Raw genomic sequence first — 24,869 nt, 5'->3', positions numbered from 1 at the left:
ACAGGAGTCGCCCCCTGCTGGCAATCAGAGGAAATGCACGTCCGCATTAGATTGACTTTTCTAACCTTATCTAATCAGAGCCAAACTGATACAGAGCATCACCTGTAGTGATATAAAAGCTGCTTCATTCAGATCCTGAGGACGATTTAAACAAAGATTCTGATGCAGGATGAAGACAGACCTCCTGTGTAGACCATTGCACTGACTGCAGACTGAAGACAGACCTCCTGTGTAGACCATGCACTGACTGCAGACTGAAGACAGACCTCCTGTGTGGACCATGCACTGACTGCAGACTGAAGACAGACCTCCTGTGTGGACCATGCACTGACTGCAGACTGAAGACAGACCTCCTGTGTGGACCATGCACTGACTGCAGACTGAAGACAGACCTCCTGTGTGGACCATGCACTGACTGCAGACTTGAAGACAGACCTCCAGTGTGGACCATGCACTGACTACAGACTGAAGACAGACCTCCTGTATGGACCAATGCACTGACTGCAGACTGAAGACAGACCTCCTGTGTGGACCATGCACTGACTGCAGAATGAGACAGACCTCCTGTGTGAACCATGCACTGACTGCAGACTGAAGACAGACCTCCTGTGTGGACCATGCACTGACTGCAGACTGAAGACAGACCTCCTGTGTGGACCATGCACTGACTGCAGACTGAAGACAGACCTCCTGTGTGAACCATGCACTGACTGCAGGATGAAGACAGACCTCCTGTGTGAACCATGCACTGACTGCAGACTGAAGACAGACCTCCTGTGTGGACCATGCACTGACTGCAGAATGAAGACAGACCTCCTGTGTAAGACCATGCACTGACTGCAGGATGAAGACAGACCTCCTGTGTGGACCATGCACTGACTGCAGAATGAAGACAGACCTCCTGTGTAGACCATGCACTGACTGCAGACTGAAGACAGACCTCCTGTGTGAACCATGCACTGACTGCAGACTGAAGACAGACCTCCTGTGTGGACCATTGCACTGACTGCAGACTGAAGACAGACCTCCTGTGTGAACCATGCACTGACTGCAGATGAAGACAGACCTCCTGTGTTGGGACCATGCACTGACTTTACTCTCACGTGTCACTGTTTTCAAACACCACACTGCTCTGCTACGTGCGCTGCAAGGAGTGAACTGACAATAACACCCTTCCTTAGTTACTTCAAGCATTGGTTTTTTTGCCCTTTCTGTTCTTTTTGTTGCTGACAGATTTAAAACGTGGGATGAATCACAGTATTAAATTCATCTGAGCACTTCTAAACGCTCACAAAGAAATGAGACTCATTCAAATGCAAAGAAGGTGACAACACACTTGATCTAGAGCTTTGGGAATGATTCAGGGGGGGCTAATCAGATATCAACCTCTGGATCTGCCTAATCCTAATCTACCTGATTGTGCACACCATGACCCAAACTAAGGGTGCCTGTTACTGAACATAATGAATGCAAATATAGCATCACTTAGACAGCTTAGTTTGCATCTTGCACATCCAAAGACGATGAATGCCTGATCAAGAGCAATGGAAGGCCTGGCGTAGATGTTCACTACTTTCTGAAGGGACAGCTTGAAGTCAGATCACTCCAAAACAAGCTTAAACTGCGTCTCACCTTGTGGTGAATGACCGAATAAGGAGTTGTGACCCTGAGTTTATGATTCTGCAGCGTGGTGAGGAGACATTTGTGTCATAGGAGCTCAATGAGAGGAACTCTGGTCTCTGTTTCTACCCTATGAGTCTGCATCAGTTTCATTCCTTAATATTCTAAATGCTAACTTCTGTAAATAAGGCTCCATGTGAATGTGCATGTACAGCTGGAAGGACACTGGATTGAATGACCCCACAGGATGTGGTAACCCTTTGACGTTGACCCTCGTTCCTTTAAATCCACACTGCTGTATCTGTGAGCAGCCTTAATAAGCCCGGTCGTATCATCTTACAGGTACACGGGTTGGGCTCTACCGGCTATATACAGCCTGTATGACCGACATACGTTTGAAACGAGGCAGGGAGCACTTGTGTTGTGCTTGTTAGAGCTCTAACTGTTGACAGTGTTGGGTTATATGGAGCCACATGAAGCCTAAAACAGGAGGCAAAGGCTTCACACATTTCTGTTTCTGCACAGTGCAGCCCCCGCAGTGAGCCCACTGCTCGCTGCCACCTTTAGACTAACGCTCACTCCTGCCATCAGCACAAAGCCTTAACCTGCTAATCCTCTCTTATATAAAGATGCTAATCTATTTCTAGTTTGTTCAATGCTTTCTCCAAATATAGAAACATTTGAACTTTGTGAAAACGTAATTGTGCCTTTGGGGTCTTTAAACCGTCGCATGTGAAACGCTGGAGAACATTGAAAGAGAGGTTATATAACGTTTCCTCTGATTTACAGTTCTGAGAGCCAACCACATGCTCCACACCATGTCATCCACAATTAAGTCAGCGAGATAAAGGACAGATGACTGTGGAAAGCTTTCAGACTCGGCCTTGCCAGCCTCCGTCTCCATAGTGACCGACCCTGAGAAGAGAGGTCTGTGCTGGGATGGCAGGAAACGCAAACCCTGTATGGTAAGTAACCAGATTGAGGGTTACTAATGGCTGCATCATTGGTGTGTGAGTCACAGATCGGTTTGCTCAGGTGTCATGTGCTCACTGATACTCGGCCATCTGTCACCATGGCTCCTACAGGCTCACAGAGCTGCTGCCTGGTTTATGGCCGTGCTGCGTTCAAGTGCTTGTTAAAAAAACAAGGAAAAAAACAGACATCCTGAACAGTGGAGGACAGAACTGTTGCTATTCTACATGCTTTTAATGGTAGTGACTGTTCTGACCTGATTTTGTCTCTGTCTGGGTACGGGAGTGAGTCCAATGTCCAATCCAAACAATCAAGTATTGTTGCGTTACTTCTCGCCGTTTACTGATCCAAATGATAAACAGATAGACAACTTGCTTCGTGGTGTCTAAGACGAGCGGTAAAAAACTGTGTGCTCTTCCTGTTTCCAAGATCACTGCTTCACCTGTGCCCCTTTTGTAGCCTTTACCTGCCCGTTTACCTGTAGTGCCCCTTGTGGTGATTGTGGGAGTGACAAAACAATAAACAAAAACAAGGTGACATTTGACCTCATACAGGTCAAATCCCATTTCAAGAAGCCACAGATTCAAACAGGAAATATCAACAAGTCTGTGATTCTGAGTCCTCACATGTCTTTAGTTTTGGAAACTCAAATTTTTGTTTACAAGCAAAAAAGGGACGTTTCAAAATGTTGATGAAGACACAAATGTTTACTGTCTGATTGTTGTCCTTCTCTGATTCATGCAACCTTGAGCTGATGGATGACATGACCGCCAAAACAAGTAGAGCTCCCCCTGCTGACCAGCTGCGGTATAAGTCATAAACCCCGCCTCCAATATGTTAACAATACTGATTTATGTCTCAGTGTTCATGTTTATGAATAACTCTGTTAGAATGTTGACTTTACTCTCGGAACTCTGAATGTTGTCTTTGATCTTAAAGGACACAATTCTAGAATGTTGTCTTGATCTTAAAGACAGCATTCTAGAATGTTGTCTTTGATCTTAAAGGACACAATTCTAGAATGTTGTCTTTGATCTTAAAGACAGCATTCTAGAATGTTGTCTTTGATCTTAAAGGACACAATTCTAGAATGTTGTCTCTGATCTTAAAGGACAGAATTCTAGAATGTTGTCTTTTGATCTTAAAGGACAGAATTCTAGAATGTTGTCTTTGATCTTAAAGGACAGAATTCTAGAATGTTGTCTTTGATCTTATAGGACAGAATTCTAGAATGTTGTCTTTGATCTTAAAGGACAGAATTCTAGAATGTTGTCTTTGATCTTATAGGACAGAATTCTAGAATGTTGTCTTTGATCTTTAAAGGACAGAATTCTAGAATGTTGTCTTTGATCTTTAAAGACAGAATTCTAGAATGTTGTCTTTGATCTTAAAGGACAGAATTCTAGAATGTTGTCTTTGATCTTAAAGGACAGAATTCTAGAATGTCGTCTTTGATCTTAAAGGACAGAATTCTAGAACGTTGTCTTTGATCTTAAAGACAGAATTCTAGAATGTTGTCTTTGATCTTAAAGGACAGAATTCTAGAATGTTGTCTTTGATCTTAAAGGACAGAATTCTAGAATGTTGTCTTTGATCTTAAAGACAGAATTCTAGAATGTTGTCTTTGATCTTAAAGACAGAATTCTAGAATGTTGTCTTGATCTTAAAGACAGAATTCTAGAATGTTGTCTTTGATCTTAAAGGACAGAATTCTAGAATGTTTTCTTTGATCTTAAAAGACAGAATTCTAGAATGTTGTCTTTGATCTTAAAGGACAGAATTCTAGAATGTTGTCTTTGATCTTAAAGACAGAATTCTAGAATGTTGTCTTTGATCTTAAAGACAGAATTCTAGAATGTTGTCTTTGATCTTAAAGGACAGAATTCTAGAATGTTTTCTTTGATCTTAAAGGACAGAATTCTAGAATGTTGTCTTTGATCTTAAAGGACAGAATTCTAGAATGTTGTCTTTGATCTTAAAGACAGAATTCTAGAACGTTGTCTTTGATCTTAAAGGACAGAATTCTAGAATGTTGTCTTCGTTCAGGTGGGTATTGGTAAGCTTGTTAGCATCTGATCTCTCCTGTTCAGAATCTGTCCATATTACCAGTGTAAGATGTTGGTGCCGGTGCAGAGGGTCACGTCCTGTTGGTATTTTGGCTTTGATTTTGAGCAACAGGAGGAGGAGGTGCGTCTATTTTTAAATACAGTGAACGGTTGCATCTCACTAACTTGCCCCTTCTGCAGAACAAAACAAAAATCCCTGGTAACAGCTCGGCCTCAGGGTCAGTCCACACTGGAATATCTCTGTGTTTGTTTTTCACTTCTGCTGTTAGTGATGTGTTTCTTGTTCATACCTGCGCCTGTGTGCCTCGTCTGTAAGAGGTCAGGTGATCCAGGTTTGTCTCTGTGCAGGTTTGGATGGAGAATTATTTCTTATTCATAGTGGTGCAACACATCCATGAGATTAGATGCAGGACAAGTTTCATTGGCTCATCTGTGCCCTACTCAGGCCAGTGACCACCAATCAGGGACTGAGACGTTTGAAAAGATGTCTGCATTGTCAAGATACGTGACTGATGAACTGCACCGTGATTCGTTGAGACACACGTGGGGAAGACGGACGAAATGTTGTGGGCGAATAAAATCACAAACCGGCGAAGTCAGCTGCATGTTTTTGTACAGTTTGCTGATGTTTCTCTAAGTAAGTGGACAGAGGGGGTTTGCTTTTAAAGGGTCAGACTTCTATCAAGAACAAGTACCTGACGTGCACGATAAAAGCCCATATCACTTGCACACAGACTGAAGGAGCTCACGGTGAACACATGCTTGCAAACAATGTTCTGTTCTTAAGTGAAGTGTTCTGCAGAAATGTCCTCATTAAGATCTCTCAGCCCAGAAAAAAGCATAAATGTAGTCAGTGAAGTCACTAAAGTCAAACAGATAATAAACCACCCATCTCCTTCCTCAGCCCTGGATGTTTGATCCGTCTTGTTGCACATCGCTCTTCTGTGAATTCTCCTGAATATTTCCCTGCAGCGTTCTCACTTCAGCTCAGATATTTGACTCTGCAGTCGTCATGTTTCAGAGTTTTACGCTGCATCACTAACTGAACATGCATCCTCTGAGAGCGCACACACCGCCGCCTCTAGACCAGCGTGTCATATCATGCTCATGTGTTGAGTCCCTGCCCTGACTCTTACGCAGGTACCGGTAGGGGGGTCGTTGTATAACACCACTGTTGCTCTCCTTCTTCTTGCCAAAACGCTCTCACATCTACCTGTGCACATATGTCCTCTTCACGCTTATGTCACTGCGGTGTATTTATAGTCATATGTACTGTACTTCACATCCAATGAGTGTGACTGTTATTTTTGTTTGCCAGCCTAATGGTGCTCGAATGTTACAGAAAATCGTCAGATGGCTCCTACTTTAGCTTGCCTGGAGATGAGTCAGCGCAGCGTTTGGCAGAACACCAGGCTGAACAGTCTGGTTTCCAGAGCTACACTGAGATGTTCACTGTGGCGTGATTACAAGTCCGGTGTGCCGGTGTGTGACTGAGCAGCGCTGCAAGGGAAAGTCAAATACGAGCAGTTAAAGAGAGCCTGGGGGATTAAAGCAATTTAGAGACGCTTCTATCTGTGTGGATTCTGTCGCCCCCTGTGGTAACCAGAGGTACTGCTGTGTGCACTTTGTTTGGATAGGATAATAAAAACCTGTGCAGCTGACACTGAGTCACTGTTACATGATGATTGTGAAACTTGGTGTGTGTTCTCTTGGTATCATTTTAATATTATTGCTTCTTAGGCAATCTCATTTCCACCCAGGGATTAATCAAACAACCATCCTGCTCTCTGCACACGTTTTAATAAATCTGAATGAGCTGAAAATGAGGCTGATCAACGTCCACTGAGGCTGACTGCAAAATCTGTCTGTGAAGCTCATCTCTATGTAAGGGCAAAAACTCATCCAAGGCTAAAAGTTATGCATGAGGTGCATTTCGACCAAGAGTCCCGGGGTCTTTTAGTCCCCAGAACTACTGTCCCCTGAACTAAAAGGTTCCCTGTCCCCCATTGTTGTCTGCGTTTGGACCGTGGGCTGAAGTCCCGGGTAGATCGTGTAAATCAGGCCAGTGACGTATGGAGGAAAAAAAGTAAATGCACTACACCACCAGACCAGTAGAGGGCAGTAACACAAAGAGGAATGCCATTCATCACAGATGACACCATAGAAGCAGACGGACAGGCAGGTATCATTCTGAGCAACACAACAGTTAGCCTGTTAGCATGAAGAGACTCAGCTGGTCTGTTTTAGATGGTGCTATATTTCATCACAGATGGATTCACTGAATCAACACGTGAGAGGAGATAAGCGCGAGTAGCAAAGACGTTTCAACACGGCCTTTAAAATCCTTTTGAACTCAAAAAGCCGTGATCGCAGAGATCGGCCGGTGTTTTGGTTTAAACGGCGACCCTGTTAACTGGAGACTCTCAGCCGGATGCATCCCTCATAAACGTCTTTAGACCATCATTAAATATCTGATGAGGATATTTGAAATCTTAATAAAACTAAACTAGTTTGCATTCCCAGGAACTCCCTCTGTGTTTCAACAGCTGTGTAAACTCCACAAACACTGACACGTTCAGCTGAAGGTCTCCAGTTTACAGGGTCACTTTTAAAAGCGAAACACCGGGAGGAGAGACGCATTCACGGTGGGCTGAGAGAAGACTACTGTTACAAGCTGCTAAATCAAGAGAATCACAGCTTCTTCTTTTGAAAAGTACACACACATACAAACAAGATAGAACAAATAAAAACTAACAAAACAAAGAGAAATCAAGAGAATCACAGATGGAATGGAAAAAAAAACAATGACTGTGAATGGTTTTTGGAAAAAATTGAAAAAAAAATTAAAATTTGACAAAAAAAATTTTTGGAAAAAAATTGAAATAATAAAAATTTGAAAAAATAAATTTTGACAAAAAAATGTTTGACAAAAAAAAATTTGACAAAACATTTTTTTGACAAAAATTTTTTTTGACAAAAAAATTTTTTGACAAAAAAAAATTTTGACAAAAAATTTTGACAAAAAATTTTGACAAAAAAAAAATTTGACAAAAAAAAACACGGCTTTAAAATCCTTTTGAACTCAAAAAGCCGTGATCGCAGAGATCGGCCGGTGTTTTGGTTTAAACGGCGACCCTGTTAACTGGAGACTCTCAGCCGGATGCATCCCTCATAAACGTCTTTAGACCATCATTAAATATCTGATGAGGATATTTTGAAATCTTAATAAAAACTAAACTAGTTTGCATTCCCAGGAACTCCCTCTGTGTTTCAACAGCTGTGTAAACTCCACAAACACTGACACGTTCAGCTGAAGGTCTCCAGTTTACAGGGTCACTTTTAAAAGCGGAACACCGGGAGGAGAGACGCATTCACGGTGGGCTGAGAGAAGACTACTGTTACAAGCTGCTAAATCAAGAGAATCACAGCTTCTTCTTTTGAAAAGTACACACACATACAAAAAAGATAGAACAAATAAAAACTAATGAAAGAAAGAGAAATCAAGTGAATCACAGATGTGTGTGATGTTATTGTGGACGGAGGGAGGAATAAAAACACTGAGGTTAATCTACCAATCAGACATGTTCAGCATTGTAGGCCCCGCCCCCCGAAAGCCCCTGGACCTTTGTAAAGTACTACCCCCCTAGCAGGGGCTTTTTAGGGGGGAGATTATCTACCCCTGAACTAAATTTAGACCCTGGGTCCACTGGTCCAAACGCACGTCCTTCCAGTGTAAAGTTCCTCCTATGGATCTGCATGATTAAGGTGTGTGTGTGTTGACTAACAGGTGTGTATGTTGTAGATCTTTGCCTGGAGGCTGAAGGCCAAACAGAAACCTCCAGGCGCGAGAATTGAAGCCAATGCAGAAGTGCTAAAAACTGCAGTTCCTCAAGTGTCCACTAGGGGCTGGCTGCAGAAACACCAGAAACCAAATACACACCCACTTTAAGGAGACGATCTTTACAGCAGAAATAAACATGTTTCAACCTAAGTTAGGTTAAGTTCAGCATTTCCAATATGGCACCTGACGATGACCGGCTTCAAAACAGAGCTTCAGGAACAGACGGGTGACGTCAGGGAGGCGATGTGTTGTGTGTTCTTATGAATCCTTTCAATCTCTCTAATTATCCACCAAAGGTGACTCAAGCTTCCGTCCGGTTAACGCTCCATCACTGTTCAAGGTTTTAGTTGAACTCTTCACTGAGCATGTGCAGCACTCCTCTTTATTTTCTGTCTTTAAGAACTAATACATGAGGACAGATTTCTCCTTAAATGTTGAGAATAAAATTGAAATTTCCCACAAACATCACATCCTCTGAACCTCTCATCTGCACTTCTGGACTTTCTCCTCTAAATACTAAATCCAGACCCCCTCCCTCCTTCTGTTTCCTTACAGACCGGCCCTAATCCCCTCTTCTATGTTGTATATCACTCCCGACACGGCGTGAAACCTCTGCTCCGTGTGGCGTTTAATATTCACCTCATTTGAGGGACATCTCCCCGACTGACCGGCTCGCTGGATGACTTCAGTCGTGGTCGTCTGTTGTTGGTATCGGTCATATGAAGGGATTTAAATGAGGCTGTTTCCTAACCCTTTAAACTCTCACACAGGTTCATAGTTAGAGCTTCAGTTTTAGACTTGATGATCTGTTTCTGTGTTTCCCCCTCAAAGTGAACTCAGGCGTCTGTGTGTGACCTGCGGTGAGGACGCGTCCTCCGCCTGACCGCTCACAGGCTAAATGTGCAGAGCAGCGAAGGGACGACTTCACGCAGACCTTGTTTGTCACCTCGGTGTAAACGTCCCTGAGCCTTCAGACGAGCGGCTCCATCAGGACCAGATAAAAAGGTTGCTAAGCAACTGGAAACCTGGCAGCGTGTTTCTTTCCTCCAATTAAAGACGAAACCCGGACCACGAGGGACCAGGAGCTCGCTGATGAAGCTGCTAATTGCTCCGGTCCACAAAGACCGGGTAATCTTTGTCATCTCTGTCATTGTTAGGAGAGAGTGTCTCTATCAGAGGACTTCATCCTTTCACTGTTCAATTAAATCAGACTCATCATATCTGATCAGACACGGCAGCTCTCACACCTTCAGCAGACTGGTTTCTACGTCAGCTGGTCTCTGGGTCTAATCTGCACCAAGTTAGCATCACGTCATGTCTTTGATTGAGCATCCTATGCTAACATAGACCTGACACATGCTCTGATCCTGCAGAGCAAACCGTGTCGTGTTCTGGAGGAGCATCACGTGAACATCTCTCTTCTCAGGGAGTGAGCATGCTCTAAAGTCAAACACCAAACAGCTGATGGGACTGAATGTTTGTCTCTCACCACGCCGATGGAGAAGTAGTTGTTGACGATGCTGTAGGGGACGGGGTCTCCTTTCTCCTCTTTGTCGTCGGGGACGATGTCGATGTTCCAGCGGTCCAACACCACCTCGGTGCTGTGCTCGATGTCCCGCAGGAACTTCAGCAGACTGCCGCCTTCGTAACCTGAAAACCGTCAGAGCAGAGCGTGAGGCCAGACCAAAACACGAATACAACAACAGACAGGAAACAGAGAGAGAGGACTTCATTTACTCAGTTTCACTTAGAGACGTTTAAAACAAGGAGCTGAGGAGGTTTCAGAGGAGGAGAGGTCTTATCTTAGGACAGATGATCCTCCTTACTGAAGATACACCACCAAAACAAACGTGTCCAGTCACTTCATTTTACTTCACATGTCAAGAAACACACCGATCCTCCAAACTGACTGCAGAAAAATAAAGTTGCATGAAAACGTTTCCCAGATAAGCTTCCAAAAGCATCGCTTCTCAACTTTCTGAAGCTCACTATAACCAGAACGTTGCTCCACAACGGTCTCTGGTTGTTTCTAAAAGCTGGATGGTTTCTCAGAAAGCAGAACAAAGTCCCACACTGGTGAGATCTCAGAACCCAAAGCATGCCCACAAATCTTTGGCCGGTGTTTACACGCAAGAATAAAATGTACCTCAGCTCATTATAAGGCCGACTCTGCATCAACACCATGAAATGATTCCCAGACAAGTCCTGCTTCAGTTTCCTCTTGTGGTATAAACCTGCTTCAGTGAAGGAATCTCTTATCTGTTATCTTAGTTTCATCTTGTGTTCTAATCTTAAATATAAACCTGCTTCAGTTTCATCTTGTGGTCTAATCTTAAATATAAACCTGCTTCAGTTTCATCTTGTGGTCTAATCTTAAATATAAACCTGCTTCAGTGATTCAGAGATAGTGATGTTTCTAAAGGAGGTGTAAAATGAATATTGATTGTCTGGAGTCAGCTGTTCAGGAAGCCGTCAGCCTGCTCGGTGGAGTCAGAGTTTGTCTCTCCACGCCGTTCCTCCAGATTTAAACCCTCACATTAACGCCTGAAGCAGCGGGGACTGAAACGTGGAACACAATGGCCCTGATTAGTCTGCCACTTCGTCGTCACCACCTCCAAACCCGCCTGACGGCACCCCGGGGAGCCCTCTGGTTCTCCTCTGCAGCTGACAGTCAGGCATCTTCACGGGGATCAGAGGCGGACGTGTGTTCAGGGGCGTCACGAGGGCGTGAGGCTTGAACACATGAGGAGCATCACGTGTGACACACGAGTGTTCGTGGACTGATTGTGTGATCGGCTTCATAAAGACGGAGCAGCAGTTTAACAATGAACGATTATGCTTTCATATTAAAGTCTCTCTGCAGGGACTCTTCAGCTCTCACACACACACACACACACACTCAGACTCACACACACACACTCACATCAGGAGCTCACTGAAGAGTTTCTGACTCAGGTCTGATGACAGGAAGCAGCTCTCTCTCACAGCGATCAGGTGACACCATGTTAAAGCTACAACTCAGTATGATCTGTTATTGATTATCTGCCTGATGAAGCCGATCTTTTATTATTTGGTCTGAAAACAAAATGTCTCAAAGTCTGACCTCATGTCTCTTAATGTTCGTTGTGTTAAAACTCAAAGATATTCAGTTTCATGGAATTCAACAAAGAAGAAGTTCTAAAATGTTGAAACCAAAATTAATTTTTTTCTGACTATTATGCATAAAAAAAAATAAAAACAAGGCTGAGTAAAAAAACATCATTATTTTTTGTAATTATTATTTTGTTTAAAGGGACAGTGCATATTACTCATCACTTACTTATTATGAACTTAAACAGTGATTCCTCAATCTGTTATTATTTTGACAAATGTCACAAAATTAAAAATCAATGAAAGTTCAAACTGTGAACTCAAGAAGTATCAGGATAATTCAGGATTTTAAAGATTTTTTAATAATTGTCCCTTTTAAAAAAAAACTACTTTAGGTCAATATAAAATAGAGATATTTTAGGATTTTTCAAAATAAAAGACATTCAAGATTCATCACAATTTGTCTCAGAAATTCATGATTTGTTTAAATATGTCAGAAATATTTTCATATGCTAAAAACTCATTCATTCCCACGGCAATAACTCAATTAAATAAGATGCACAAGTGATCTAATTAAGGGTAAGACACTTTGAGTATTAAGAAAAGCACTATATTAATTCTAGACAAAGAAAAGAAAGAAAGAAAGAAAGGTTTTCTCCAAGCACACCAATCTTATTTTATTTATTTGTACTTAAACTGTGATTGTTGTTCACATTGGGCCAGCACTGACTCTTCTGTGAAACAGCTCCTGTGGGTTCTTTAGGTCATTTTGTTGTGTCTGATGTTCCTCTCATGCTGCTGTTTTTTAAAGCTGTGCTGCACCACAAGTTTCCTCTTGGAGGACATTAAAAATATTATTCAAGATTATTTCAGATGTTTTTTAAATTAAAGATTTGTCAGGATATTTCAAGAGTTTGTCTTTAAAGTTAAGATTTCTTGAGATATTTTTCTAGATACCTTAAGGTTTTGTGAACTAATTCAAGATTGTTCATGATAGTTCAGGATTGTCTAAATGTTTAAAGATTTTAGAGAAGAACATATAAATCAGATTATTTACAGACAGTTCAGATATTTCACGGTTTGTCAAAATATTTCAGTAAATGTTAAAACATTCAGGAAATGTCTGGATGACTTTCAACTTGATAAGTTATTGATTATTTTTCAGAATATTTTTATTGTTTTTGTTTTATGTGAACTGTTTTTTGTACTATTAAGAAACGTCGAGATGTTTTTAACTTTTTAAGGTTTTTTTAGATTTCTTTAAGTTTTTCAGAATTTGTCAAGATAAGTTTTGTCGAGATATTAAAAGACTCTTTGAAATATTTCACAAAATGTCTGGATACCTTTCCCCTCAACAACACATAGGATTTATTTTAATATTAACAAGATTTATTTCAAGTTATTTTATAATTTCTTGAACTATTATAAGATTTTTCCAGACACTTCAGAATCATCGTGATACTTCATTTGTTGAGGTCTTTCAAGACCTGTTGATCTCAAGATATTTCAGGGTTTCAGACCCTGTACGATTTCTCAAATTGAATCAAGACTTCAGAAGAAACTTCAGGATTGTTCAGATATGTCAGGATAGATTTCAGGATTTTTAAGTAAGTCTGTCTGTCTGTCTGTCTGCCTGCCTGCCTGCCTGCCTGTCTGTCTGTCTGCCTGCTTGCCTGCCTGCCTGCCTGCCTGTCTGTCTGTCTGCCTGCCTGCCTGCCTGCCTGCCTGCCTGCCTGCCTGCCTGTCTGTCTGCCTGCCTGCCTGTCTGTCTGTCTGTCTGTCTGTCTGTCATTAGTGTTCATCCTCAGGAGAGCATCTCTTAAATGTTTTATGGAAACACTTGAAACTTTGCCTGGAGGTGTAGGAGGTGTTGGAGGTGTAGGAGGTGTTTGAGGTGTAGGAGGTGTTGGAGGTGTTGGAGGTGTTGGAGGTGTAGGAGGTGTTGGAGGTGTTGGAGGTGTAGGAGGTGTAGGAGGTGTAGGAGGTGTAGGAGGTGTTTGAGGTGTAGGAGGTGTTGGAGGTGTTGGAGGTGTTGGAGGTGTTGGAGGTGTTGGAGGTGTAGGAGGTGTAGGAGGTGTTGGAGGTGTAGGAGGTGTAGGAGGTGTAGGAGGTGTAGGAGGTGTTGGAGGTGTAGGAGGTGTAGGAGGTGTTGGAGGTGTTGGAGGTGTAGGAGGTGTAGGAGGTGTAGGAGGTGTTGGAGGTGTTGGAGGTGTAGGAGGTGTAGGAGGTGTAGGAGGTGTTGGAGGTGTTGGAGGTGTAGGAGGTGTAGGAGGTGTAGGAGGTGTTGGAGGTGTAGGAGGTGTAGGAGGTGTAGGAGGTGTAGGAGGTGTTGGAGGTGTTGGAGGTGTTGGAGGTGTTGGAGGTGTTGGAGGTGTAGGAGGTGTAGGAGGTGTAGGAGGTGTTGGAGGTGTTGGAGGTGTAGGAGGTGTAGGAGGTGTAGGAGGTGTTGGAGGTGTAGGAGGTGTTGGAGGTGTTGGAGGTGTTGGAGGTGTTGGAGGTGTTGGAGGTGTAGGAGGTGTAGGAGGTGTAGGAGGTGTTGGAGGTGTAGGAGGTGTAGGAGTACCTGCCGGTCTGGTATCAGGGTTCTCTGAGCCCAGCGTTTAAGAGCTGATCACCTTTACACAAAGATAATCCTGGCCCGCCTGCTGAGGTACGCCTTCATCAGACTCATAGCTGCAGATCCTAAGCTCTTCCTTCAGTGTTTATTTCTGGGAAACATGATCTAATGGAGTCTCTGAGCCCCCTCGGACCCCGAGGCTTATTGACCAAATATCATTCATAATCCTGTGTAAGTGCTCTGCAGGTCCTCCAGGCAGCAACAATCCAGCAGTCATAACCAGCCTGTCTAATTACTGGCACCAAACACGGAGACAAATCAATGCCTGGCAGAGGACTCTGCACACAAGTGCTCTGCATATTAACACATCTTCATTTGACACATAAGAGCTCCCGCTTCCCGTCTTTCATTTCCGAAACACACCAAACTGTAGAGCTGAGATCCCTCCTGAACCTCCTGAACCTCCTGAACCTCCTGAACCTCCTGAACCTCCTGAACCTCCTGAACCTCCTGAAGTCCTCAGATTGATGCTAACAGAGTCCGTGAACACAGACCAAGCTGAAGCTTTTAAAATCAACATGTTTCTTTCTCTGAAAAACCAGGAAGACTCCAGAAATCTAAAAGTAGACGTTCCTCGTCCTCATGAGCTCGAGGTTTCTACCTCCTCTTTTATTTTCACCCTTCAGATCAATATTCCCTTTGTTTATGTTTTTAGAAGAAGCCGTGAGGCTGAATATAAAATCATCTTATTCTAGTGACTCTGGTTCTGATGAAAGTGGCGTCAGGGTTTGGATCTTTCCAGATGTTGAATAAAGCGACATGTGATGAAAGCTTGGATGAAGAATCTATGCACATGTCTCATGCATGATTTTATTCATAATCCCTCACAGCTCGGCGTGGCACATTGGAACATTTTAATCCTTTGAATATCCACTAAAATGTATAAGATCAACATGAAGCTGCAGAGAAGAAGTTTGCAAAGACCTGCCTCCGGTCCTGATGTGAATAAAAGTTAACATGAAGAGTTTTCTGGAGCATGGTTTGTAAAATTAGAGACATTTTATATATTCAATCAATAAAATGAACCTTTGAATAAACCTGAAGCACTTCAACATGTTTTTAAACACAGACAGGTAACTGAGCGTCTCACCTCCTCCCCAGCGTAAGCAGCGTGCGAGGTCGTTCCCTGTGCCCAGAGGGAGGATGGCCACCGGAGGATGTTTGGCAAAGTTGGCTTTATCTGCAGAGACCAAAACAAAAACAAACACGTGAGACTTAAAGACCGACATCATGAAGTATGAGACATCTCTGGACTTCTTTCTGCAGATTCTGTCGATGTGATTAGAACTCTGTAAACTAAAGATTTAGCTTTCTAGGCAAGGCAGCTTTATTTGTATAGAGCATTTCATACATGAGGGCAACTCAATGTGCTTTACATGAAAACATTAATAGCATTGGAAACATTCAGACAGGCATAAAAGAACATAATTAAAATGACAAATATAATACAACAGAAAGAAAAGGAAAATTAGAACAATGTTAAAAATAAAATGAGGTTAAAGTGAGTTAAAATAAGCTAAGATAGGAAGGCAGTGACAAATAAAAAAGTCTAATCTGGCTTTTAATGTGGAGTCATTTCTGTTCAGCCCTAGGCTGCATTATTACTGATATATGATTGTTTTCTGTAATTTATCTGATTTTATTTTATTGGTTTAATTGTAATGGTCTTATCATATTTCTGATATTTATTTGATATGTATTTGATTTGATTTGATTTGATTTTAATAAATCTACTTTATTTTTTGGTATTTATCTGCTTTTAATGTAATGATTTTATTCTTCTGATTTTTTTTCTTTGTAATTATTCTATTTCATTTTTCTGGTATTTATCTGACTCATCTTATTGATTATACTTTAATGATTTTCATCTGGCCTTTAGATGTTGTTTCTGCACCGGAGTCCATGCTGAGGTCAAAGAGCATCTTCTGCTGCAGCTGTTTTATTCCACCTCAGTTTTTAATTCATCTGTAAGGAAGATTTATTTTCATAGTCTTATTGTTTACGTGCACAGTAAGTAATAAGGTCTTAACTGTGCATGATTTTATCTAGCATTTATATTTTCATCTGATTGTTTTTATGCTGCTGATTGAAATAAATTTTGGTCCTTGTTTGGAAATTGCAAAAATAATAAATCCTTGTTTTTATGGAAGTTTAGGATTAAAGCAGGAAAGAAGTCTGTCTGTGAGATCTGATGCATGTTGGAATCAGAGAGCATGCACAAAACTAGATTTAATAACTTTTTATCAGTAATCAGTTTTTAGAGATGGCTCCTAAAAACCAGAGACCTAACTGAATGAGATCCTCTCTTTGTCAGCACAGACGTTTGGTTCACCTCGTGGTTTGTTTACGACTCGTCTGACTCTCTTTGGTGAGTGAAATGTTAGAAACCTTGGCTAACTTGTAAATATTGGTACTTTAGATAGTTGGCAGTAGATGTTAGAGAGGAATCAGTGTACCTATACAGTCGAGGATCCAGCCCACAGTGCCGTCACCTCCACACGCCAGCACCCGGAAATTAGGGACATCATGGAAGAAGTTGAGCCTGAAAGAAGAGATGAAGTGGATTAATCACTGATTCACACGGAGACCTGTCAGAGAACGTTTAGATACAGGGATCTCCTTCACTCTGTGATTTAATGAGACGATCCTGAATGTGCAGAGACACAAACACAGACAGAGTAATCAATGAGCGCCCTCTCCAGCTGTGTTCACTCCCCCCGTCCCACAAACGCTCGTCACAGAGCGGTCACAGAGCGCGCCCTTCAAAGAGACCTTTAATGTGCGCTGGGACAAAGGTGTCGACAGAAGCTTTCATCTCCGTCTGTCTGGAGACAGCTGCGTGAGAGGCGCAGACCCCTTTCACACCGAGCACCTGGCCCTGCAGCCGTGCTCACCCCAGCTCCCTCTTAAACACTCCACTATCAATATAACCAGGAGTTCAGAGGACTCAGGACAGGCCTTTCTGTTCACAGTGAGACATCTCTGCTGAGGAGACAAGGAGACGAGGAGTTCAGAGGACTCAGGACAGGCCTTTCTGTTCACAGTGAGACATCTCTGCTGAGGAGACAAGGAGACAAGGAGTTCAGAGGACTCAGGACAGGCCTTTCTGTTCAGAGTGAGACATCTCTGCTGAGGAGACAAGGAGTTCAGAGGACAGGCCTTTCTGTTCACAGTGAGACATCTCTGCTGAGGAGACAAGGAGACAAGGAGTTCAGAGGACTCAGGACGGGCCTTTCTGTTCACAGTGAGACATCTCTGCTGAGGAGACGAGGAGACGAGGAGTTCAGAGGACTCTGGACGGGCCTTTCTGTTCAGAGTGAGACATCTCTGCTGAGGAGACAAGGAGACAAGGAGTTCAGAGGACGGGCCTTTCTGTTCAGAGTGAGACATCTCTGCTGAGGAGACAAGGAGACAAGGAGTTCAGAGGACGGGCCTTTCTGTTCAGAGTGAGACATCTCTGCTGAGGAGAAGAGGAGACAAGGAGTTCAGAGGACTCAGGACGGGCCTTTCTGTTCAGAGTGAGACATCTCTGCTGAGGAGACGAGGAGTTCAGAGGACTCAGGACAGGCCTTGCTGTTCACAGTGAGACATCTCTGTTGAGGAGACGAGGAGACGAGAAGTTCAGAGGACTCAGGACAGGCCTTTCTGTTCAGAGTGAGACATCTCTGCTGAGGAGACAAGGAGACGAGGAGTTCAGAGGACTCAGGACAGGCCTTTCTGTTCACAGTGAGACATCTCTGCTGAGGAGACAAGGAGACGAGGAGTTCAGAGGACAGGCCTTTCTGCTGACAGTGAGACATCTCTGCTGAGGAGACAAGGAGACGAGGAGTTCAGAGGACAGGCCTTTCTGTTCACAGTGAGACATCTCTGCTGAGGAGACAAGGAGACGAGGAGTTCAGAGGACAGGCCTTTCTGCTGACAGTGAGACATCTCTGCTGAGGAGACAAGGAGACGAGGAGTTCAGAGGACAGGCCTTTCTGTTCACAGTGAGACATCTCTGCTGAGGAGACAAGGAGACGAGGAGTTCAGAGGACGGGCCTTTCTGTTCAGAGTGAGACATCTCTGCTGAGGAGACGAGGAGACGAGGAGTTCAGAGGACTCAGGACGGGCCTTTCTGTTCAGAGTGAGACATCTCTGCTGAGGAGACAAGGAGACGAGGAGTTCAGAGGACGGGCCTTTCTGTTCAGAGTGAGACATCTCTGCTGAGGAGACGAGGAGACGAGGAGTTCAGAGGACGGGCCTTTCTGTTCAGAGTGAGACATCTCTGCTGAGGAGACAAGGAGACGAGGAGTTCAGAGGACGGGCCTTTCTGCTCAGAGTGAGACATCTCTGCTGAGGAGACAAGGAGACGAGGAGTTCAGAGGACGGGCCTTTCTGTTCAGAGTGAGACATCTCTGCTGAGGAGACGAGGAGACGAGGAGACGAGGAGTTCAGAGGACGGGCCTTTCTGTTCAGAGTGAGACATCTCTGCTGAGGAGACAAGGAGACGAGGAGTTCAGAGGACGGGCCTTTCTGTTCAGAGTGAGACATCTCTGCTGAGGAGACGAGGAGACGAGGAGTTCAGAGGACGGGCCTTTCTGCTCAGAGTGAGACATCTCTGCTGAGGAGACGAGGAGACGAGGAGTTCAGAGGGCAGGCCTTTCTGCTCAGAGTGAGACATCTCTGCTGAGGAGACGAGGAGACGAGGAGTTCAGAGGACGGGCCTTTCTGCTCAGAGTGAGACATCTCTGCTGAGGAGACGAGGAGACGAGGAGTTCAGAGGGCAGGCCTTTCTGTTCAGAGTGAGACATCTCTGCTGAGGAGACGAGGAGTTCAGAGGACAGGCCTTTCTGCTCAGAGTGAGACATCTCTGCTGAGGAGACGAGGAGACGAGGAGTTCAGAGGACAGGCCTTTCTGCTCAGAGTGAGACATCTCTGCTGAGGAGCATGACTCAGATTCTCAGACTGCCTCTGTGAATTTCAGGGTCCGATAGGACTTCAGATTATTGATCTCTAATCCAATCAGATCAGATTTTACTGACACATGAGAGAGCAGCCTCTCCTGTCTGTTCCTGTGATGTTTCTGTTGAGTCTGTAGGTTTTAAATTAGTCCTGGATCAGGTCTGAAGACGCAGAACAGCCCCCTCTAATGGATGGATTGAAGAACTGCAGCTGTATGCATTCACCTGGGAGAGGAGGGGGGGCCGTTTCCTCTCCATGGAGCCGTGTGTCACATCAAACCAAACCTTCTCATGCTCACATGAAACATGAGTTATTGTGACTGCTTCATGAGACGGAGAGGAAACATCAACACGGAGTGAAGAGGACGTGAACAGAGGATGAAAACATCAGCAGGGATGAAGTACGGAGAGGGAGAGCGTTCCCTAAACAAATTACTCAGAGCGAGCTGCGTCTCACCTCGCAGCGGCTGAGCCTGTTGCTAAGGAGCGCATGGTAACAGAAGAGTTCAGCTGAGTGTGTGTTAACCCTCAGAGGACAGCAGACCTCCATTCAGTGTGTGTCTGTATTCATGTGTTCACTCTGCATACTGAAGAGCCGCTCTCAGCTCTCCATTACATCACCTCATTAAGAGTGTCAGAGGCACCTGAGCTCACATGTGTCACAGTTCCATTATTACTTCCTGTAGTAGCAAACTCCAGAGCAGCAGATTATATCTGTGTTAACTGTTCATCCATCCACTGCCTGCAGCTCATCCAGAGCGAGGTCGTGAAGTCCACCCAAACATCCCTCTGTCCAGCGACAGTCCCAGCTCCTACAGGAGGATTCAGAGGCCTTCCCATGCCAGACCCTCTCAGGGGACTGTAGAGTCTGCTCTTTGAAAGCATTCATCTTTGGTGCCTGATAAGTTGACCCAAAAGTTGGAAGGTGTTTGAGGAAGACCATGTTAGCCTGTAGGAGCTTCAGGGTGTGCAGATGTTTATGCTTTCCAAATATAAAAGCTGTCATTTCCTCTTTCATTAAATTCCCCAAAGCTATTAATTTCTGCTGAGTCTTAGTTTCACAGTAAGTTATACGGAGGCTACACTCTGTCTCACATTCATCTGTTTCTGGTGAGTCTCAGTTTCACTGTTAACAGAAAGTTCCACAGAGTCTTCACTCTGGCTTACTATTCATACGTTCTGGTAAGTCTCAGTTTCACTGTAACAGACAGGTTCCAGGCTTATTATACAACAGTTTTTCGGAGAGTCTAAGTTTCACTGTAAACAGTAAATTCTACAGAGGCTTCACTCTGTCTCACATTCACCGGTTTGCAGTGAGTCTGGGCTTCACTGTAAATACAGAGGCTTTGCTCTGGCTTACTATTCACTAGTCTCAGTTTCACTGTAAACAGTTCCACAGAGTCTCAGTTTCACTGTAAACAGTTCCACAGAGTCTCAGTTTCACTGTAAACAGGTCCTCAGAGGCTTCCCTCTGGCTTCCTTCAGCGGTATGAACCTGAAACAGAAACTGATGTTCTTGTGATGTTCTTGTAATTAACGGGTCTTCAGTTTGCTGAAATAACAACATCATGATGCAGATTAGTCCAAAGTCCAAAGTCCAGCTTTGTCAGGTCTGTCCTCAAGAGGAGAAGAAAACTACGTCTACAATGTTTGTTTGTTGAATGGAGGTCTATGAAAGAGGATTAGAGACACTGATGTTTCTTTAGCTCTGACCTTCTTCATGGAATGTTCCATTTGTTCTCAGAACTCTGACATCATCAAAGACAGAATTCTGACATCATCAAAGACAGAATTCTGACATCATCAAAGACAGAACTCTGACATCATCAAAGACAGAACTCTGACATCATCAAAGACAGAATTCTGACATCATCAAAGACAGAACTCTGACATCATCAAAGACAGAATTCTAGAACACCTGCTGTTGCTCTCCATACAGACTGTTTTTCCTGCTGACACCTGATTGGTGGATACTCCTCAGACTACAGACAGAGACCAGAACCCTCCTCAGACTAGAATCCAGACCCTAGTTGTGGCTGAAGTTAAAAAGCTTTGTCAGGTCTGTCCTCAAGAGAAAAATAATGTCAATATAAAAATAAGTAAATACTAAAATGTTCCCTCATAATTAAAAATGATGTTTCCTATTTAAGTTGTATCACTAAACTAGCTTCAGTATAAGACACAATAAAAGGCCGGGTCTCAGATCACAGAGCTGAAACCTTTTCCAGTGTCCGTATCACATCAGAGTCACAGTGCTGGTGTTTGACGCTGCATACATCATCATCTACTGCATTCACCCCCAAGACCCGAGTGCGTCATCGGGTCGCTTTCCCTACAATAGGCTCTCGAGGGCAGCCGCTCTGCTAGTCGTGACTGAGTGAGGGAGAGAGAGAGAGACATGAGCAGACAAGGGCAGGAGAGAGAGAGAGAGAGGTAGAGAGAGAGAGAGAGGCACATAGATGGAAGTGAAAGATAGGCGAGGGGAGCGCTTCACCTTCAAGGTAAAGCATTTACAGCGTCGATGCTGCGTCGGACATTTTTCCTCCCTGAATGGACAAAAGGCGAAACAGCATTCATTTCAAAGTACAAGCTGTGCTCGGCTCTGACGTGTGTGTGTGTGTGTGTGTGTGTGTGTGTGTGTGTGTGTGTGTGTGTGTGTGTGTGTGTGTGTGTGTGTGTGTCAGGAGGTCAAACACACAGCAGTACAGCAGTAATGCGGCGCTCCCATTCCCCTTCAGTGACCTCCACAGCAGGTTAGTTTGACATGAGAGAGCTGCTCAGACTGAACCCTTCCTTTCTCTTGAGTCAGAGAATGAACTCCTGATGATGCTCAGAGTCTCAGAAACCAGCCGCTTGCTCCATCTCTCTGTAACCAATAGAAATGCTTCTCAGTCTTGATTATAGCATCACTTCTTGACAGATCGTCTGAGATGTGTGTGTTCGTTCTGATATGCTCTAACACACCGCTGCAGGCCGGTGATTTATTTCAGCCAACACGACAGAAAAAATCTCCAATCAGGTCCCAGTGGACAAAAACGTCCAAATATGGAGATCAAGGTTCCTCTGGATTATCAGTTTGGGCCTTTTTCTGCGGCTCATTGTTTTGATGGAGCATAAGGAGCATTTAAGTTTGCTTGGGGTTGTGGTCATGGGGGTTAAGTGGCCAAGAGACCGAGTCCTAATACATGTGTGAAAGCTGCTTTGCTGACCAAACACAACCACTGTCTTTTCCTGGTAGATCTGTTAACAGTTGTTGCACGTGCAACTTGTTTCTTTGCATGAATATTTACAGTCCATAATTCCTTCATTCATCCGTTATCTTCCTGGCTTTCTTCCTGATCTTCCGGCTGTGTAAGATGCTTGATTCTGATTGGTCTAAACCCCTTGACAGCAGTTATTAACTCTCACTTAGCAGGCGACGGATGTTTTCTTGGATCCTGTTCAGCAATATGATCAACAAGCGGAGCAGGTGATTCCAAGGCATTCCCAGGCCAGGAGAGAGATATAATCCCTCCAGTGAGCTCTGGGTCTACCCGGGGTCTCCTCCTGGTTGGACACACCAGAAAAACCTCCAAAAGGGAGGAGTCCTAATCAGAAGCCCAAAGCTCCTGAACTGTCTCCTTAGGATGTGAAGGAGTTGCAGCTCTACCTCAGGCTCCCTCAGGAGGGAAGGAGGAGAGTCTCCAGTTTGGAGGCCTCAGAATATCATCTCTGCTTTTTGCAGATGATGGGGTTCTGTCTGCCTCTGCAGGCTCAAACCTCCAGCAGGTAATTGGAGCAGTTTGCAGCCAAGTGTGAAGCAGCTGGGGTAAAAGTCAGCATCTTTAAGTCTGAGGTCATGGTTCTCTTCCCAGCTTCCTCCAGGTGTGGAGAGAGAGAGAGATGTTGTTGCAGCATCAGAAGTACTGCAGATGTTGAATCAGATATTTCTATCCCAGAGCCGTGCCCGTGCAAAACTGATGCTGTCTCCTCGTGCATATTTTAAAGCATGAGCTAATAATTACAAACAAAAGAGTGCCATCCTAACACAGGAGGAGTTGAGGGATGAGAAAGGTGCAGCTCTTACCCCACCATCGGCCCGCCTTGATCCAAACTGTACACCTGCCTGGGGTTCAGCAGGTACCTGAACTTCCTCAGCACCCTGCAAGAAAACAAACAAACAAACAAACAAGAGGACTTAAACTCAGACTCTTTAAAAGAGCAACATCAGATGTTTGGAAGATAAGATTTTACACTCTCTCTGGTTTAATACATCTCTGAAGAGGAGAGGCAGAACATCATGAACTAGAAGAGGAGTGTGATGGTGTGCTTTCTTGTAACTCTTCAACTCATGATCTCTGAGATTTTATTATCTGAACTTTAACCAAGTCAAGTCAAGTTATTTATGGAGCATATTTAAAAACAGCAGAAGCTTAAATTTCATGGTGTCTTTTCTTGCAGTTTAAGCTTCTGATGTTCACCTGAGAGTCGAGTGAAAGAAGTTTGTATATCTGCAGGACGATCAGAGAGGAGGTGAGACGTTACCATGTGAGGGTTACCTGAATCCTCATGCAGGTAAACTACATTTAAAAGGGGATGATATCTTTCACAGTATTTTAGAGTGGATAGTTATCTTCCTTTCATTTTGTCTTCACAGAAGCAGCTCAGGAAACTTCAGACACACAAACACATTATGAAATCGAATCCTCTGAAAACACAGTCCCACTGGTAAAAATAGAAACACAACAGCCTCTGGTTTCCTGTTGAAAAGGATCTCTTTGTTCTTATAACGTCTATTAATAGAGGATAATTTGCTTTCTGATGGTAATAAAGAGCGTGTAGCTATGGTAACATGTGAGGCCGGGCAACAGAGTATGATTGGTCTCTGTTGTGAGCAAAGCAACAATGAGAACGCTTCTTTACAGCTTGTTTGGCATAAAGCTCTTTTCATACTGAATTACAGCGTTTAGAGCAGCAGGGACAGAATCACTCCGAACCAAGCAGGGAGTTTATTTCACTACAGGAGAGACAGGGCGCTGCAGGAGAGACAGGGCGCTGCAGGAGAGACAGGGCGCTGCAGGAGAGACAGGGCGCTGCAGGAGAGACAGGGCGCTACAGGGGAGACAGGGCGCTGCAGGAGAGGCGGGGCACTACAGGGGAGACGGGGCGCTGCAGGAGAGACAGGGCGCTGCAGGATAGACGGGGCGCTACAGGGGAGACAGGGCGCTGCAGGGGAGACAGGGCGCTGCAGGAGAGACCGGGCGCTGCAGGGGAGACAGGGCGCTGCAGGAGAGACAGGGCACTGCAGGGGAGACAGGGCGCTGCAGGAGAGACAGGGCGCTACAGTGGAGGCGGGGCGCTGCAGGAGAGATGGGGCGCTACAGGATAGACGGGGCGCTGCAGGTGAGACAGGGCGCTGCAGGATAGACAGGGCGCTGCAGGAGAGACAGGGCGCTGCAGGGGAGGCGGGGCGCTGCAGGAGAGACGGGGCGCTGCAGGATAGACGGGGCGCTGCAGGTGAGACAGGGCGCTGCAGGAGAGACAGGGCGCTGCAGGAGTGACAGGGCGCTGCAGGAGAGACCGGGCGCTGCAGGAGAGACAGGGCGCTGCAGGAGAGACGGGGCGCTGCAGGAGAGACAGGGCGCTGCAGGGGGGAGGAGCTACAAACAAGGCGAGAGTGAAGGGATTCAGCTATATACCTCAGGATGCACGACTCAAAACATCACTATGTCCACATCTTTATA

The 24,869-nt window shown here is 44.5% G+C and overlaps 1 protein-coding gene across 1 annotated transcript in view; it reads right to left on the bottom strand.

Moving 5' to 3' along the window:
* The window catches only part of LOC117820656 (diacylglycerol kinase beta), a 294,341-nt gene that overhangs the window by 174,556 nt on the left and 94,916 nt on the right, over positions 1–24,869 (bottom strand). Inside the window, exons 16-19 of the mRNA XM_034694505.1 lie at positions 23,213–23,287; positions 16,663–16,748; positions 15,297–15,386; positions 9,989–10,149 (exon numbers count right to left, since the gene is read on the bottom strand). Coding sequence (XP_034550396.1) covers positions 9,989–10,149; positions 15,297–15,386; positions 16,663–16,748; positions 23,213–23,287 — 412 coding nt within the window. The remainder of the gene's footprint in view (positions 1–9,988; positions 10,150–15,296; positions 15,387–16,662; positions 16,749–23,212; positions 23,288–24,869) is intronic.

This window comes from Notolabrus celidotus, chromosome 10, assembly GCF_009762535.1.
Source record: "Notolabrus celidotus isolate fNotCel1 chromosome 10, fNotCel1.pri, whole genome shotgun sequence".
Lineage (NCBI taxonomy): Eukaryota > Metazoa > Chordata > Actinopteri > Labriformes > Labridae > Notolabrus > Notolabrus celidotus.
This window is presented reverse-complemented; position numbering and strand designations above follow the sequence as displayed.